Source organism: Chiloscyllium plagiosum, chromosome 31 (genome assembly GCF_004010195.1).
Source record: "Chiloscyllium plagiosum isolate BGI_BamShark_2017 chromosome 31, ASM401019v2, whole genome shotgun sequence".
Taxonomy (NCBI): Eukaryota; Metazoa; Chordata; class Chondrichthyes; order Orectolobiformes; family Hemiscylliidae; genus Chiloscyllium; species Chiloscyllium plagiosum.
Window position 1 is genome coordinate 35,469,085 of NC_057740.1, and position 16,981 is coordinate 35,486,065.

At 40.4% G+C, this 16,981-nt stretch overlaps 1 protein-coding gene across 6 annotated transcripts in view; it reads left to right on the forward strand.

The window, feature by feature from the left end:
- Positions 1-16,981, forward strand: part of LOC122565409 (spindlin-Z-like) — a 102,836-nt gene that overhangs the window by 33,942 nt on the left and 51,913 nt on the right. For 2 of the 6 annotated variants that reach the window (XM_043721356.1, XM_043721360.1), the window contains exon 2: positions 15,520-15,567. In XM_043721356.1, the coding sequence (XP_043577291.1) occupies positions 15,542-15,567 (26 nt within the window). In that variant the 5' untranslated portion in view covers positions 15,520-15,541. Of the gene's footprint in view, positions 1-4,950; positions 5,099-5,580; positions 5,743-15,519; positions 15,568-16,981 lie in introns of all 6 variants that reach the window. The other 4 variants (XM_043721357.1, XM_043721358.1, XM_043721355.1 and 1 more) reach the window with 4 other exon arrangements.

The window sequence follows — 16,981 nt, forward strand, 5'->3', positions numbered from 1 at the left end:
GGAATGAGCTGCCAGAGGAAGTGGTGGAGGCTAATATCATTGCAACATTTTAAAATGCATCTGGATGGGTATATGACTAGGAAGGGTTTGGAGGGATATGGGTCGGGTGCTGGCAGGTGGGACTAGATTGGGTTGGGATATCTGGTCGGCATGGACGGGTTGGACCGAAGGGTCTGTTTCTGTGCTGTACATCACTCTGACTCTGAGTCAATATTGTGTACGGGTTGACCCATAATTTCTATTTAAATCCTTTGGGCGGACAGGTAGTAAATCATAGCTCTCCCTGGTGTAAATCTATTTAATCAAAATTAATCTCCTCTTGTCATGATGCATTAACACGATCTATCAAGGTGTGCCACCTCACTGGAGTGCACTCTATTCTTGCCGAGCTTGCTCTCCATGGACATCAACGCAACATCAAGATTCTAAGCCCAGTTCCAACTTAGTTAGGATTTTAACGCCAATAATTTTATGGCACCTCAGATTCTGGTTTCAAGAGATTATCAGGAGACACTGAAATTTTGGAGATTAATATTAAACTCTGGAGAAACTCATCAAGTAGATTCTTAATAACAAATGACCAAATGGCCACAGTTGGGAATGAATTTGTAACATATGTTAGCAAAAATCTCCACAATGAGCTCTTACATTTTCATGGATCAATCCAAGTCCCTGTTCTGAAGTGAGCAAGAAAGTCAGTGATTGCAGATTTCAAAGCCAGCCCTGGGTGGTGTACCAATCTTGTGAAGGAAAATAATTTTGAATTGTGACAGAGAGCTAGAACTGGAATGATAGGCTTCTGGCACATGAGCATTTACCTGCATCTGCATTTGATGCATTTAGTGCATGCTAATGAATGTTTGTCTCCGTGGAGATTATTACTTAAGTGTAGTTTGTTTTGCACTAGTTTTGGAGCAGAGTTGTCAGGACCGGTCACTGATCTGGCAACTGTACAACCAGCTCATGTGCTGACATAACCCATTGGGTAGCAATACAATAGAGAGTAGATTTCAAGCCCTCTAAAAAATTGCTCATGTATTTCAGACCCTACATCTTTTTTTTAAAAAAATAAATTGGTCTCAAACTCCATTTTTATACAAGCATATGCTGTAATGTTTTGGTTCAATAACTTTCATCAGAGCTGCAAACAGCCTAATGAGTTTCCCTGCTAACTTTCAACGCATGTTTCAGCATTGTACTTTTATTGAGTTCCTTTCCCAAGCCTCCAATTTCTCATTCCTTTTATGATCCCAGCTTATGTTACTCCTGAGTAGACAAGGGGCGAGAAGAACCACAGCAAGCCAGGCTGTGTTTCACATGAAAGCATGAATAACTTTCACCTTGTTAACCCACTACCCTTGCCTTCAGCAGCTCATTGTTTACTGCAAGTTCTTATCTGATCTGAGTCATGCTTAGCTGAACCTTTTTATTTCACCAAACTCAAAACTTGACTCCTTCCCTACCTGCTTACACCCTATACACATTCTCATCAGGAAGTGGAGAAGTCAATGCTTCAGGTATAACCCTTCTTACTCCTGGGCAAAACAGATCCCAGAATGAAACTTGATATGATCGATCATATGTTTTTCTTTTCATGAGTTAATTAACATGGTAGTCAATCACATAAGACTGCAGGATTTCTTTAACAACAGAACAGAAGTTTATTGCAAATAAGAATAAATTAAAAATCAAGCTATTTAGATGTTGAACACACAGTAAAACTTTGTCCTGTTGCTGAAGATACATGGTTACAATGTCTCGAGTTCAGGGATGTTACACTCCACCTCCACTGTAAGATTTTACATAATTGACTCCCTACAGTATCTCTGCCATTGAATTGTTTCCACTTTCCATGTGTCTTTTCAAGGTCTGCTACCGTTAACTTATCACAAATCTGAGAGCCTAAACTTTCTTTGTTCTAAAAACTTGCAGATTTCTACCTAGATTTTGGTTTTGAAGATTCACAAACTAAACCCTTCTGCTGAGGTGACTTGTCTCTTGAACTGCCCTGATTTCCAAGGAGAGAAACTAAACTTCTAAGTTTCTCACTGTTGTCTTCTGAACTGGAATTTTTAAAAAATGCACTATCCCATACTCTTCTGAACTGGTAACAAAGCACCTTTTTACTCCCAGCTGTTATAAACCCAACAGTATAAATGCCTTTCCATGAACACTGCAGGGCTCAGTAATCGTCTTTCTGACAAAACATTTTGAACTTGGTTTTATTTAGAAATGAAAACGCGGACAGAACCAAGATCCAATGGCCTCTATTTTGAAATCCAATATTATATTAATAAACGCCTTTCACCACATCCCTCTCTGGGTTGTGGTGACTTCTGAATGGAATCCGCAGCCTCCCAGGACACCCTTTGCCATTGTGAACGTGTGTGTGGGGGGAGGGGGAAACCACAGCTGGTCGCTATGCTAGTTATACCCAAGATGTGCTTCCAGATGGAAATAGAGGAGGTGATGACTTAGTGGTATCTTTGCTGGACTGTTAACCCAGAGATCCAGGGTTCAAATCCTGCCTGGGCAGGTGGTGGAATTTGAATTCACTTAAAAAAAAAACAAATTAAGAGTCTAATGATGACCATAAATCCATTGATTGTCCAAAAAAAAAATACATTAGTTCACTAATTTCCTTTTAGGGAAAAAACACTGCCATCCTTACCTGGTTTGGACTGCATGCAACTCCAGACCCACAGCAATGTGTTTGATTCTGAACTGCTCTCTGCGATGGGCAATAAATGCTGACCTATCCAGTGATGCCCTCATCCCGTGAATGAGTAAAATCAAAAGAAAAATCCACAGATGCCTATCTGTAGCAGTAACTAGATTTTCTACCAATCCCTCTAAGACCAGAGATGCTGAGGCCAATTCTGGTGCTTGGTTATAAATGAAGCAGTCGTTTTGCCGACTGCTGATACTGACAGTGGGACTTTGTATTTGGAATCCACATTCCACCGATCTCAGGGGAAAAATAAACCTTTGTCAGTCTGGCAGGTTGCACAGTGCTATATGGTAATGCTCGGATGTGCTTTAGTCTTGTACAGGTATTTGTAGCAACCATTTTGTGCACAGCCAAAAGAAAACAGCCACCAACATTATTGAGATGATACTCAAATTAATCTGTTTTTGGATCTTGATAAAAGCTGGGATGGTAGCCAGACTTGTCCTCGTGGGCTTGAGTAAGAATGTTTGTAGTTGGATGACTGATCCACAGACCGCACTATCTCTGTCGAGAATTATGCAAAGCTCTCATCCTTTATTTTCCCCCCTATTCTGGTTTATACAAGGTTGTCCTAAGTATCTAATGAGTTTATAATGGAGCTAGGGAAAAAATAATAATGTTATCAACAACTCAGCAGTTGGGTCAGGTTACAAAGTGTGTTGCTAATTGAAATATTTCCGAATGCTAAAAGAAATTCAGTAGGAAATAAAGGCCATCTTTTAGTTTTAAAAACAACAGATAATGCCCTGGAAAGTTGAGTAATTGAAGGTTGCTCCAGTGGCAATGCTTTTGTATAAATACAGACATACTGCCCTGAGGAATCACCTGAGAGAATGGCATCTGCATCAGTGATACAGTATAATGGGATAAACAGTACAACATTGTTAGTACAAGACAAGCTCTGTGTATTGGTGGGCTGTGCAATAGTAGAGAAGCTCGCGACTTAATTTTGCAAGAAACAATTATATGCATAAAAGTTGAAGGCAAAATGAGGTTTCAGAGCAAGCCCAGGTGATTGCAAGTTTTTCTGTGCTATCTGCTCTTAATATATACAGTAACCCCTTTAATATGATATGGATTGTGTTTTAACCCCTTAAGAGACCAGAGGTCAAGTATTGGTGATCAGAACTGAAGTCATACCTTAGCAAGGATGTGATTATGTTTGAGAGGACTCAGAGTGAGGATTTACCAGAACAGTTCCAGGGATGAGCATTTGAACTACAAGTTTAGGATAGAGATCGTAGTGTTGTTCTCTTTGACTTGATTGAAAAGGTAACAGTGAGTTTAGTAAATGAAAACTGACTGTATTAGTAGAAGAACTGGCGGAAGGGGGGGTAGGCAGTTGGGGGGGGGGAATTGTGACAAATTTACTGTATTAGCCAAGAGGTGTAGGGGATTAAGAGGAGGAACGTCTTTATACAGTGATTAACAGTGGCCTGAATTTTACCTGCTATGAGGGTGTTGGAAGTACACATTATCAACCATCTCAAAAGAATGTGGATTGACACTTGACAGTGAAGTAAATTTGCAGGCTTTAGGGATTGACCACGGCAATGAATTGGACAGGATTGCTGTAGAGAAGCAGCATGGATTTGATTGGCTAAATGTGCTGTAATTCAGGGAATGCAGTGAATCCACCTCTGTGTAATGGCTTATCTATGAAAAATGTTGCATCCTTTAGGTTCTGAGTGTTGACATGAGCTCATAAACTGTCACTGACTGTTAATTCTCAAGTTTAGTAATGCAAACTTGGGTGAAGAACAGTGGATGGTGAGAATTGGCTTTGTGGGAGAAAGCTTAACAAAGAACAGGAAATGATATGTAAATGGCAGTTATGTTTTAGAGAGGTCAGTTTGTAGACATTGCAGTTGAATTGTAGCACATGGAAATATTTGTTACGACTGAAGAGATGTGGGGCCTGAATTTCACCGAGCAGGTGTAACTCATTGGCATTGAAAGACATGATTTGTTTTAAGATGCAGTATGCTCACCCAATGGACAATATGCAAGTATTCCAATCGCAATAACCTCAAGGTAGATTTCTTTGTTGTACTGGCCATTTTTTTTATCCTAAAGTCAGAGGAGATGGTCATACCTCAGATAATGAAGCTGTCTGTGTGCCAATGTGTAGCAGATATGGACATCATTCATGCATTTGATTTGATTTATTGTTGTCACATGTGCCTAGGTACAGTGAAATGTTTTTGTTTTGTGTGCAGTACAGGCAGATTATCACTCGGATCATAGGGTGATAGAACTGAGCGAGGAATACAAAGATATGGCAGCAGAGAAGGTGCACAGAAAGGAAGATAGAGGTCCACCAGCAGTCTAATAACCGCGAGAAAGAAGTTGTACTTGAACCTGTTGGTGCGTATGTTTAAGCTTTTGTCTCCTCTTGATGGAAGAGATTATAATAAGGGTGGGAGGGGTCTTTGGCTGTCTTTCCGAGGCAGCGTGAAGTATAGATTGAGTCAATATGTGGAAGGTTGGCTTGCGTGATGGACTGGACTGTGTTCACAACTCCATAGTTTCTCTCAGTCCTGGGCATAGTAGTTGCTGCACCAAGCCATGATTGTATCTATATAGAAAATATTTTATGGTGCATCTGTAAAAGTTGGAGACTTGGAGTAAGGGTATGGAATGCTTTGCCTGCAACGATAGTAGATTTTGCCAACTTTAAGTACATTTAAGTCGTCATTGGACAAGCATATGGACGTACATGGAATAGTGTAGGTTAGATGGGCTTCAGATTGGTATGATAGGTCGGCGCAACATCGATGGCGGAAGGGCCTGTACTGCGCTATAATGTTCTATGTTTATGGACATGCTGAATTTCTTCATTTTTTCAGGCTTCCACTGATGAGTAACCAGTAACGTTAGTGACTCATGAATGTCAGCCAATAGGCATCTTCACATTTAGAAATTAACTGTCTCCCCAGTACATTCAAAGCGTCACTGAATTTCCCACTATCAGCATCCTGAGGCTCATCATTGACCAGAAGCTGAACCAGGTGAGCCATGTAAATAGTAATGCCTACAATAGCAGGTTGGGAATACTTTGAGTCACTCACCACCTGACTCCCTGATGCCTGTCCACCATCTGCATGGCACAAAGTATGTGATGTTGTACTCATCCACTTACCTGCATGGATGGAGTTCTAAAAATGCTTAAGAAGCCCAAGACTATCCAAGGCAAAGCCCTCTGCATGATCAGCATCTCATTCATCATCTTAAACACTTCCTCCTTCTACCACTGATACACACCCTGACTTAGAACTGCATTGCTATTACTTCACTGTCATTGTGTCAAAATTCTGAAGTTTCCTTTCTTCCCAGTGGCACTGTGAATGTCCTTACCGATTTGACTGACTGCAATGATTCAAGATGGCACACAAATGCCAATTGAAGGGCAACAGTTCGTAGCCTAGCTATTGATACCCATATTACATGAGAAAACCTTTTTTAAAAGTTACTGTAGGATAAAAAGTTTCTGGCAAACAATAGGATGTGATCACTACTAATAGTTCAGACTTTATAGAAGTCATCATCATTCACCACTGCTCTGTCAGTCAGACATTTTTCTTCATCCTTCTTTCAATTGAATAATGTTTCCCTTGGACATGAGAGCTAATAGTATCATAGTGAGGTCAACAGGGCACCTGAAAGCAACACAGCTGACCAGCCTGTTGTCCAAGACCGGTAGCGTGAAAGTGTTATCTCTGAAGCCTGTTTAATTCCACTCGCTAGGAGATGACTGTTGTTCACTAGAGATGCTTGTCAGTTTCAGTTATCTATGGAAACAAAGACAGATATTGCTGGAGAAATCAGAGTTAATGTTTCCAGTCCAATGACGCTTCTTTGGAATTGACAAACCTCTTTGAAAATGAAACATTAACTCTGCCTTTTGTCCATAGATCCTGCTAGACGTGAGTTTCTCCAGAAATTTGTTTTTGTTTTGGATGTCCTGCAACCACATTTTTTTTGTGGTTGTCTGAAAGTCTTGTTCCAGTTTGAGTCTTATCCCTACTGTAAATAACAAGGTTAGCCTGGTATCTCTTAGGAGATACCAATCCCTTTTGCCAAGTTTGATGCAGTTAAACAGTCTAAGATACTGTAATTTATTATTTTAGTCAGTATGTAACAAACAAACTCGTTACTTAAGTCTTCAGCAGAGGGACATACTTAAGTGAAGGATTAGACAATAATACTAGTAAACCCCATGGACTTGACATGACAAGGATTTGGTGGCAGCATAGCTACCCAAGGAAGATTCTCATAGAATCACCTATGAGCTGGAGGCATCTTTTGTATCTGTCTCCTTAACGAAAGAGCATTATGAACTGAGCAAGGAACAGAGAAGTTGTGTGAAAGGAAAAGGGCTGCAATGGAGTCAAATTTGCTACAGAAATGAATAGAGAGCAAAAGAAAGATATCACCCCAAGAGAGTAAAAACTAAGGAAAATGTGAAAATTAATTACACTTTACATTTGTCATTTAAAAATAACCACACTTTTTTCTGCGTGTAGGAATGGGTGTGAATTATTCCCTTTTTTTTTAAGGAGATTAATTGGAACATCTATCAGCTACAGTATTGAAGTACCAGTCCTGACTTTCTACATTAAGTTTAGTTGACAGTCCATGTGCAAATCCAACTTCTTGAACTTCATGAGGAAATTAGGGACTATAACTACCATTTTGCAAAGCTGACAATGGATTGAAGCAAACTGTCCAACAACAATTTGTAGTATATCTGTTCCTCACCACAAATTATGGAATAGATTGCATCCTATTAACTACTCTGACCTGGTACTATTGTCATTTTATTTGCACCTTTTCCAGTTCCTCTGTGTCTATTCCATATGAAAATCAGAATTCTCCTCCTATATGTGCTTTTAATGGGAAAATGAGGGGGGAAAAGTCTGATTTGGCCCCAAGCAAGGTATTGTAGTCCAGTGGACGTTTTGTATTTGCGCGTCCTTCATTTTCTTAGAATCATTCAATATTTCTGTTATATGTCCAGCATTAGATCTAGCAATCAGACATAACAACAATTCAGCCTTTGTCATTTTGAAATGTTTTTTTTTTAAATCACAAGCACTTGAATTTTCTCATTTTTGTTTCCTGAAGATGTGACTGTTGCTATGATTGCTCTTGATCTAACTCTGGAATTCCCACCCTGAATTCTGAAACACCTTGCCTCTCCCTTCCTTCAAGGTGTTTCTTAAGATCAACCCCTTTGACCAAGGTTTTAGTCAAGCATTTTGCCAAATGACTGTCTAATTTTGCTTTTTAATGCTCCCTCAGTGCACAGTAGAGCACTTTTTTTTTATTATGTTTAAAAACACTACATAAAATTGCAACAGTTCCATGGCTGTCGACCAATCTCTGCTTCCTTCCTCCCTCAACTGGGTGTTCTTCATATATCAGGCTGAGTGATGAATATTGGTTGCATATGCAACTACAGAGAGCATTAATTTAGAGCACAGTTATTCCCTGAGCAACATCAACATAATGAAGCGTTTTGATAGAGTAAATAACACAAACCAGTTTGAACTGACTGGAAGAGTTTGTAATCAGAGGGTGCAGATTTAAGAATTAGAAAAACAACTAGAAGGGAGATACAAACTTGTTTTTTTTCAGTGAGCTGTTTTGATTTGGGATTAGCACATTCAATAATAACATTCATATGGGATTGGATGTTAACCTTGAAGGGGCAACTGTAAATTGGGGGAAGGGGCTAATTAGTTGGTTTTCCAAAGACCCAATACAGCCACAATAGCCCATAAGGCCCTGTAACATGCAGTGTCAATCTAGCTTCCACATAATGGTTGCCAGTAGCAGATACTTGACTTGAATGCAAATCTTGACTTTGCTGTTCATCCTCCTCATCCCTGCATCCCTCCAAAGCACTGAGTGTTGCTGTAAGTTTTAATTTTCTTAATTCTTGGCGAACAGTTTTTTTTAATTTGGATGCGAGCATAAGAAGTATAGTTTGTAAGTTTGCAAATGACACCAAAATTGGGGGTGTAGTGGACAATGAAGTAGGTTATCTCCAATTACAATGGGATCTTGATCAGGTGGGCCAATGGGCTGAGAAGTGGCAGATGGAGTTCAATTCTGACAAATACGAGGTGCTGCATTTTGGGAAAGCAAATCTTAGCAAGATTTCTACACTTAATGGTAAGGTCCTAGGGAGTGTTGCTGAACAAAGAGACCTTGGAGTGCAGGTTCATAGCTCCTTGAAAGTGGAGTCACGGGTAATAGGATAGTGAAGATGACATTTAGTATGCTTTCGTTTATTGGTCAGAGTATTGAGTACAGGAGTTGGGAGGCCACGTTTGGCTATACAGGACATTGGTTAGGCCACTGTTGGAATATTGCGTGCAGTTCTGGTCTCCTTCCTATCGGAAAGATGTTGTGAAACTTGAAAGGGCTCAGAAAAGATTTACAAGGATGTTGCCAGGGTTGGAGGATTTGAGCTACAGGGAGAGGCTGAACAGGCTGGAGCTGTTTTTCCCGGGAGCGTCGGAGGCTGAGGGCTGACCTTTATAGAGTTTTACAAATTCATGAGGGGCATGGATAGGGTAAACAGGCAAAGTCTTTTCCCTGGGGTTGGGGAGTCCAGAACTAGAGGGCATACGTTTAGGGTGAGAGGGGAAAGATGTAAAAGATACCTAAGGGTCAACTATTTCATGCAGAGGGTGGTACGTGTATGGAATGAGCTGCCAGAGGAAGTGGGGAAGGTTGGTACAATTGCAACATTTAAGAGGCATTTCGATGGGTATATGAATAGGAAGGGTTTGGACGGATATGGGCCAGGTGCTGGCAGGTGGGACTAGATTGGGTTGGGATATTTGGTCGGCATGGATGGGTTGGACTGAAGGGTCTGTTTCCATGCTATACATCTGTGACACTATAACAGTAAACTGATTAAACAGTTACTGCTATTATCGTCTTAATCCCATTACTTTAGGAACACATGTAGGGCCTTGAAACCATTCTGCTTTTTTTGTTAGATGATGGTTGATGTTTATCATAATTCCATTCATCTATTTTAGATACATAATTCTTGATTTTCTTGCCTCCCAAATTATCCAAAATATCCCAGTTTTGATATTTGCCATTGACCTTCTACCTCAGTAGTATTTAGTTGGAATGGAGAGTTCCAAATTTCCAGTACCCTTTCTGTGCAGGTGTGTTTTTTTTTACCTTGCCCCTTTCAGAAACCTATTATGCCATGTCCTCTGTGGTTAGCACTGCTGCCTCTCACTGCCAGGGATCCAAGTTCAATTCCAACCTTGATTGACTATCTGTGTGACACTTGTGTCTTTGTGGGTTTCCGTCAGGGTCTCTGATTTCCTCCAACAGTCCAAAGATGTGCAGTTTACATGGATTGGTTATGCTACATTGTCCGAAGTTTGTGCAAAGATGTGCAGGCCAACTGGATTAGTCATTGTACACGCACAGTTATGGGGTAGGGTAGGCAGCTGGTTCTAGGTGTGATGCTCTTTGGAGGGTTGGTACAGGCCTTGATAGGCTATATAGCTAAGGATTTGATGAATGTATGCTCTTGTGATGTGTTACACTTGCACAGGTTCTGTTGCAGTCCCGGTTGCTGATGGTGCTGACAGCTACTCATGTGAGCCCAACTACATCAATGATGACTATCTAAGTAGATCTTTGTAAACTTGTCGGATGATCACACTTGATTCTCCATTCACACTTGACTCTAAACTACGATCATTTCAAGGGAGAATTTGGGAAGCAGTTCTTCATAAGATGGAATACACTCCCACAAGTAGTGGAATTATTTTTTAATCGACCTGTCTGGGCACATCATGACACACCTCAAAGCAAGTGGGACTTGAGCTCTGGGCCAAAAGGTCTGGGTTTACAGGAACATCCACTACACCACGACCTTTTCTAAAAGCTATGTTGTTAAGAGATATTCAGCCAAGGCAAATGGATGGAGTTAGGATATAACTCTCGTATGATCTTATTGAATAATGAGTGAGCTAGAAGCGCTGAATGACCATCCTGTACTCTTGTACAGAGGAACCTTGATTATCCGAAGGACACAGGTGGGGAGTATTTTGTTCGGTTAATCAAATTCCGGGTAATTGAATGCCGGATGATATAGTTTAACCAAGCATCAGGACCATGCAATCTTGCCGGATAATTTGATATTCAGATAATCAAGGTTCCTCTGTATTTGTCAATCATTGCTTCACCTATGTGTTAGATGTCCAGGTACACTGAGATCGCTTTGCTAAGATTAACTTAACCTTTAGTCAAGTTTAGGAGCTCTGCTTTTTAGTTCACTGCATATGTTTTGCACTTGCAGGTTGTTCTGCTATAACACAACAGTTGTGTTCCTCTGTAACCTCCTGCTATAGAAAGTTGCACTATGGAAAACTGCCGTATAGAATTGCGCTGTAGAAGAACACTAATAGAAAGTCATCATACCCATTCGGGTAGAAAGTTTGTGTTATCCAAACAACGTCCACAGTTCGTCAATTGCGTTATAACCAATTTTCATTGAAGGAGCATGCATTATATCAGAACGACCTATATTAACTGAACCATGATAGATACTGATTTGGAATTGGCAGCCTTGTTAAATGGAGAAAAGGAGAGAATAGCACGATGAGGCAAAAGTTGGAAATTGCAGTATGCCCCCAAACAAGATGGTGGGAGTGCTTTCTGATTTCTCACTGACACGGTCTGGTGTCATCACAACAGCAACAACAATTTGCAGTTACGTTATGCCTTGAGCATTCTAAGGTGCCTCGCAAGACTGGTTCTAAACAAATTTCAACATAGTGTAAGGACAGGTGACTAAAAACTTGATGAAAGTGCTGGGTTTCAAAGAACGCCTTCATGGAGGAGAGCGATGGTAAGTTTTTCGAGGGAGCCTCATGTCTTTTTATGTTTTCATGGAGTCTGGGTGTTACTGACCTTGCAAACATTTTAATGAGTTTTGAGAAGATTTGTAGCTCAGGTTTTGGTTTTGGATGTAGGTTTGCTTGCTGAGCTGCAAGGTTCAATTCCAAAAGTTTTGTTGCCCTACCAGATAACATCTTCAGTGGGCCTCCGGCGAAGCAATGCTGAGAATTTCTGCTTTCTATTTATAGGTTTGGGTTTCTTTGGGCTGGTGATATTATTATTATTTCCTGTGGTGCAGTCACTTCCTGTTTCTTTTCTCGGGGTGGTAGTTGGGGTCTAACTCAATGCATTTGTTGCCTGACTCTGACTGCCCTTGATCTAAATGGCTTGCTTGACCATTGCAGAGGACAGTTAAGAGTCAAGCACCTTTTATAGTGGGTCTGGACTCATTTATAGGCCAGACCAGTGAGGGATGGTAGATTTCTTTCTCTAAATGAGAATTAATTAACCAGATGAGTTTTTAAATGGGTTATGTGGTTGCCATTAGACTCCTGTTTTCAAATGCCAGGTTTCTTTATAAGTGGCTGAAAACTTGGTTGCCAGTTGTGGAATGATTTTTATAAAATGGAACATGTGCTACTCGTATATTTTTCTTCCACTGACAACAGCTGTGACCAACTTTGCTGAATTAACATGCGTGGCCTACTTGCTGTGTAAAGTTAGTTTGGCATCATAACGAATTTGCTGGCACTCCGGCTATCGGAGGTACCGGTGTTGGACTGGTGTGGGAAAAGGTAAAAAATCACACGACCCAGGTTATCATTCAACAGGTCTATTTGGAAGCGCTAGTTTTCGAAGTGCTGCCTCTTCATCAGGTGGTTGTGGAGCAGGACCGTCCAAATAAACCTGTTGGATCCAGTATCATGATTTTTAAACTCTGAAGATTCATAGAGTCAGTGCAGGCAACAGACCATAACTTGCTCATTGAGTTTCTCGTTAGGATCATTTGTAAAGGGGACAATATGTCGGGGCATTTAGGAGAAAATTGACTACATGAAGGCAGTGCAGCAGAAAATCATGATCCTGACTAGGCATCCTCCTCCAGTTGTCCCTCAATTTGAGGGTGACATGAACCCACAACCTTCTGACTGGAAAATTAATGTCACTAGCTGAGCCAAAGCTGATGCTAAACTAAAGCAGACTGTTTGATCGTTATCGCATTTCTGTTTTGTCCATCGTTTCCTATGTTACAAGAAAGACTGCACTTCAAATTAAACCTCATTAGTTATAATGGTAATTTGGGATGTTTGACAGTCGTGAATAGCACTATTTAAATGCTAATCATGGCTGCCTTTTCTTTTTGCTATAGTGGAATGAGTGTGACTTTGTTCTTCGAGGTCAGCTCACCCAACTGCTGTGCTTTCTGTGGTCAGTCATTAGTTTCTAGTCTTAGAGTCATAGAGGCAGATCTTGAGGTTAGAAAGAAGTGACTGTGGTTTTTTCACCTTCCCAAACATTTTGCACATGAGACTCTTGAAGTATGATTGGACATGCCTCTCTTTTTTTGTTTCTCACACCTCTAACAGTACACCTGCCATGACAAGTGAGCGTCTTATGCCCTTCCTTTCAATGTGCTGTGAAATCTGTTGTCTTGGAGACAGTGTAGTTTGTCCAAAAGTGACATTCTGACATCATTTGGTTCTCACAGCACAGAGCCTTTTGTCCCATCGTTCCTCTGATTCTTCAAAAAGGTTGTCCATTTAATCCTATATCCCCACCACTCCTTTTTCCATTGACCAAACGTTTCCTCTCCAAGTATTTGTCAGAATCCCTTTTTGAAAGTTACTGTTGAATCGTTTCATTACTATTTCAATTCCTAAATCACAGCAATTCTTGTAGCTTCTCCTCCCTCTTTAAAGAAATGTGAGAGTATAGAGGTTATTAAAATAATATTGGGATTGTGAATGGAGGGAATAAAGCATCAATGTGGGCTTAAAATCGTGAGGTTGGAAATTGAAAAAACTAGTCATTTTTTTTGAAAGTTACCAAGTGGGAAATGGGCACATGCAGATTTAATTCCGTTCTCATTTTAAAATATAATGAACCTTTAAAATTATTTCCATTATTTTTAACAACCATATTTATACTGGAAAATGCATGTGCAAACTTGTCATCCGACATCACTCTGCTGTTGGGAGGCGGTTACGATTTATTTTCAGCATAAATTATCATGAGTTTTCAGGATTTTGTCTTGGCATTCTTGGGAATGGGAAATAGATGCATAAATAACAATGGTATGTGACTTAGGGTGATTACTATCTTTGTACAGATGTATAGATCTAGCTTTGTATAGCTGATGGAGGCTTGGAAGGTGTTATCTCTTATGTCTTTAGCGCATAGCTGTAGAACCTCCCACAAATGTTACACACCTAAAGCCACAGTGTGCCTGCGATTTATGAAAAATGATCTATAAATGTTGGAAATCAAAATAAACGATCAAAACAGGAACTGTTTGAATGCACAGCTGGTCTGTTTGCATCTGCAGGTTAAGGAAATGTTAACATTTTGACAAAACTGTTAAAGGCTGGAACTAAAGAACAAGATTTATGCAAAAGTTCTCTACTCTAGTAGCTAATAAACTGTTTCAAAAGCACATATTTTGTGTTAGACAGTGAAAAGTTAATGAGTGCAGCATATGCAAAATTTAAACTTCCCTCTGGTATCTTTAATTCTTGTATTCATCCATAAATAACATTGGAACTTCCATTATCTGTCCTGTCTTGAAGAGACATTTTTCAGGAGGGGGAATTGAAAGAATGAAATTTCGAATTTTGATCTTGCGTAATTCATAAAGTTGTAACAAGACTTCCTTGCTCCTTATGCTGCCTTCACCACCCTGTTTACCCATACTGCCACCTTCTGGGATCTATGGATTTGTACACCCTTTGTTCCTCAGTATTCCCTAGGGACCTGTCATTCATTGTGTATAACCTTCCCTCATTAGACATCCCAAAATAGCAACATCTCGCACTTATTGGGATTAAATTCCATCAGCTGATCAGTATCAGACTGTAGACTGAGACCACCAACCTCACTATCAACAGCACCAATTTTCTTGTCATCATTGTGCTATGTAACAGGATGAGGACTCACACCAAGTGTCCTGCCAGGCAATGCCTTGTAAATGTCCATAAGGTGAGGACTCTTGTCCCTCTACTGAGTTGGAAGGTGCAGGTTCAGATCACACACATTCCAGCCAAAACACTAAACAGGTTGATTTAAAGTATCTCAGACTGGAAGGTGAGCAACTGGAGCATTACCATGGAAATTTCACAATAACTTCACATGTACTATTCCTATTTTACTTGGCTCTGTTTGTAAAACAAACACAGTTTAAATTGTTCCATAGATTTCATATCAACCAGGAAGTGCAAGCAACCGGAATTGTTTTCTTTTTTGGCTGGGAGCGGAGAATTCTGGAGCTCCCTGTATTACTTTAATGATATTTGAGTCATAGCTAGAGTTTGTTTTATACTAAATTTGGTGTGGTCAGATCTGAGCTTTCAGTTGTAAACTTTACACTGCATGAACAAAAAACTTTTTTATCTTTGAACTTCTGTAATATGTTTTTAAACATCCACCCTCCTCCACCCCATGCCATTTTCTTTCACTGCCTTATCTCACATTTTAATTCTACTTCAAAGTGTAGACGAATGGTTTGGATCCTTGGCTCGGAGTTTGGAACCATTACTGGCAAGAATTGAAAAATCAAGTTTAGGATTTTAAGCTGGGCCAATATGAAAGAGTAAACACAGCTGTTGTAGCTCGTACTGAATGTGTATGCTGTGCAGGACTAGAATTTTTGCTTTAAAGTAATGTTTTTCTTATCTATTCTGTTGCAGAGTTACGAGAATTCATGTGAACATGTTGAAGAGAAAGAAGCCTCATAGGTAAGTGGACAGCGTGGGACACGAAAGCAACTGTCTTTCATTTGTTTTTGTCTTGTTGATTTGGTTTCCGTTGGACATTGTCTTATGTCCCAGATGTGGCCTGTTCCAACTGGAGCTTGTAGAGATTTGGGACAAGGGAGTGGAGTTGTGGAATTTAACTCCTGCGTATGTGTGCTCAAATTTACAATGGCCATAATGTGGGCTTTGTGGTCAGCGTACTGCAAAAGGAAACCATAGAAAGTTGGAACAGGCCACTTGGCCCCTGGAGTCTGCATCACTGTTCAATATGATCATGTAATTTCACTATCCCACTCCCATTTTCTCTTCATGCCCCTTGATCGTTCTTGAATATATGTAATGAACTGGCCCCAAAAGCTTTCTGTGGTAGAGAATTCCACAGGTTCGCAACTCTGAGCGAAGGGATTCTTCCTTATCGTAGTCCTGAATGGCTTACCTCTTATTCTCAAACTGTGACCCCATGTTCTTGTGCAAGTGAAGTTGCAGCACGTTGATCTTTACAGTCTGTGCATAACTTTTAAAATATTAAGGAGTTGCTCAGCAAGGCACCTTCAAAAACCTGCAACCTCTACCACCTAGAAGGATGACAGCAGATATTGGCACCTGCAAAACATCCTCCAAGCCTCACGCTGTCATGGCCCCTTGAAACTATATCACTGTTAGTTCCTTCACTGTTGCTGAGTCAAAATTGTGATGACTTCCTAAAAGCACTATCATCTCCCTGCACTAGAGAGACTAAAACAGTTCAAGAAAAGAGCTCACCCCCATCTTCTTGGGGAGGGACAATGCATGTTGGCCTAACTAGCAACATCCACGATCCAGAAGCAGGTGAGTTTGAACAAAAAAGCAGATATACAGTATAGGTATGCTTTAAAGGAAAGCTAGATTATTGGCTTTTGGGAGAAAGGAATGTAAGATGGTTGGAGGATTGTGCATGACATAAACACCGTTATGGTCCATTTTGTCTGATGGCATATTAATGACTTTACGTCTTAACAGAATTGTGGAAGAAACCCCCCTGTGACTCAGTGAGAAATAGCATGACTAAATGTGAACTGGTCAGACCTGGAAAATCCCAGCATGATTCTTGGTCTATGTGGAGTTGGGTGGAGAAGTGTGTTGCACTTTGTGTGCCTGCATCAGAGGGGGTGGCTAAACCTGCTGCTTGATTGTTGTTCTCCACTTGGCTCCCACCCATGTTTGCAAGCCTCTTAGAGGCTAAGATTGAAGGCTGCTGCAGTGCCCCTTCATTGGTAAATGAACATAATGCATCCCTGCCTACACTCAGCATGAACATGGGTCATTCGCATGAGCAGACTGGTCAACTGAAGTTAGTTTTGACTGCCAACTGTTTGTGCATCTGTACACTATCAAGACTTGGCATATTCCGAGTGGA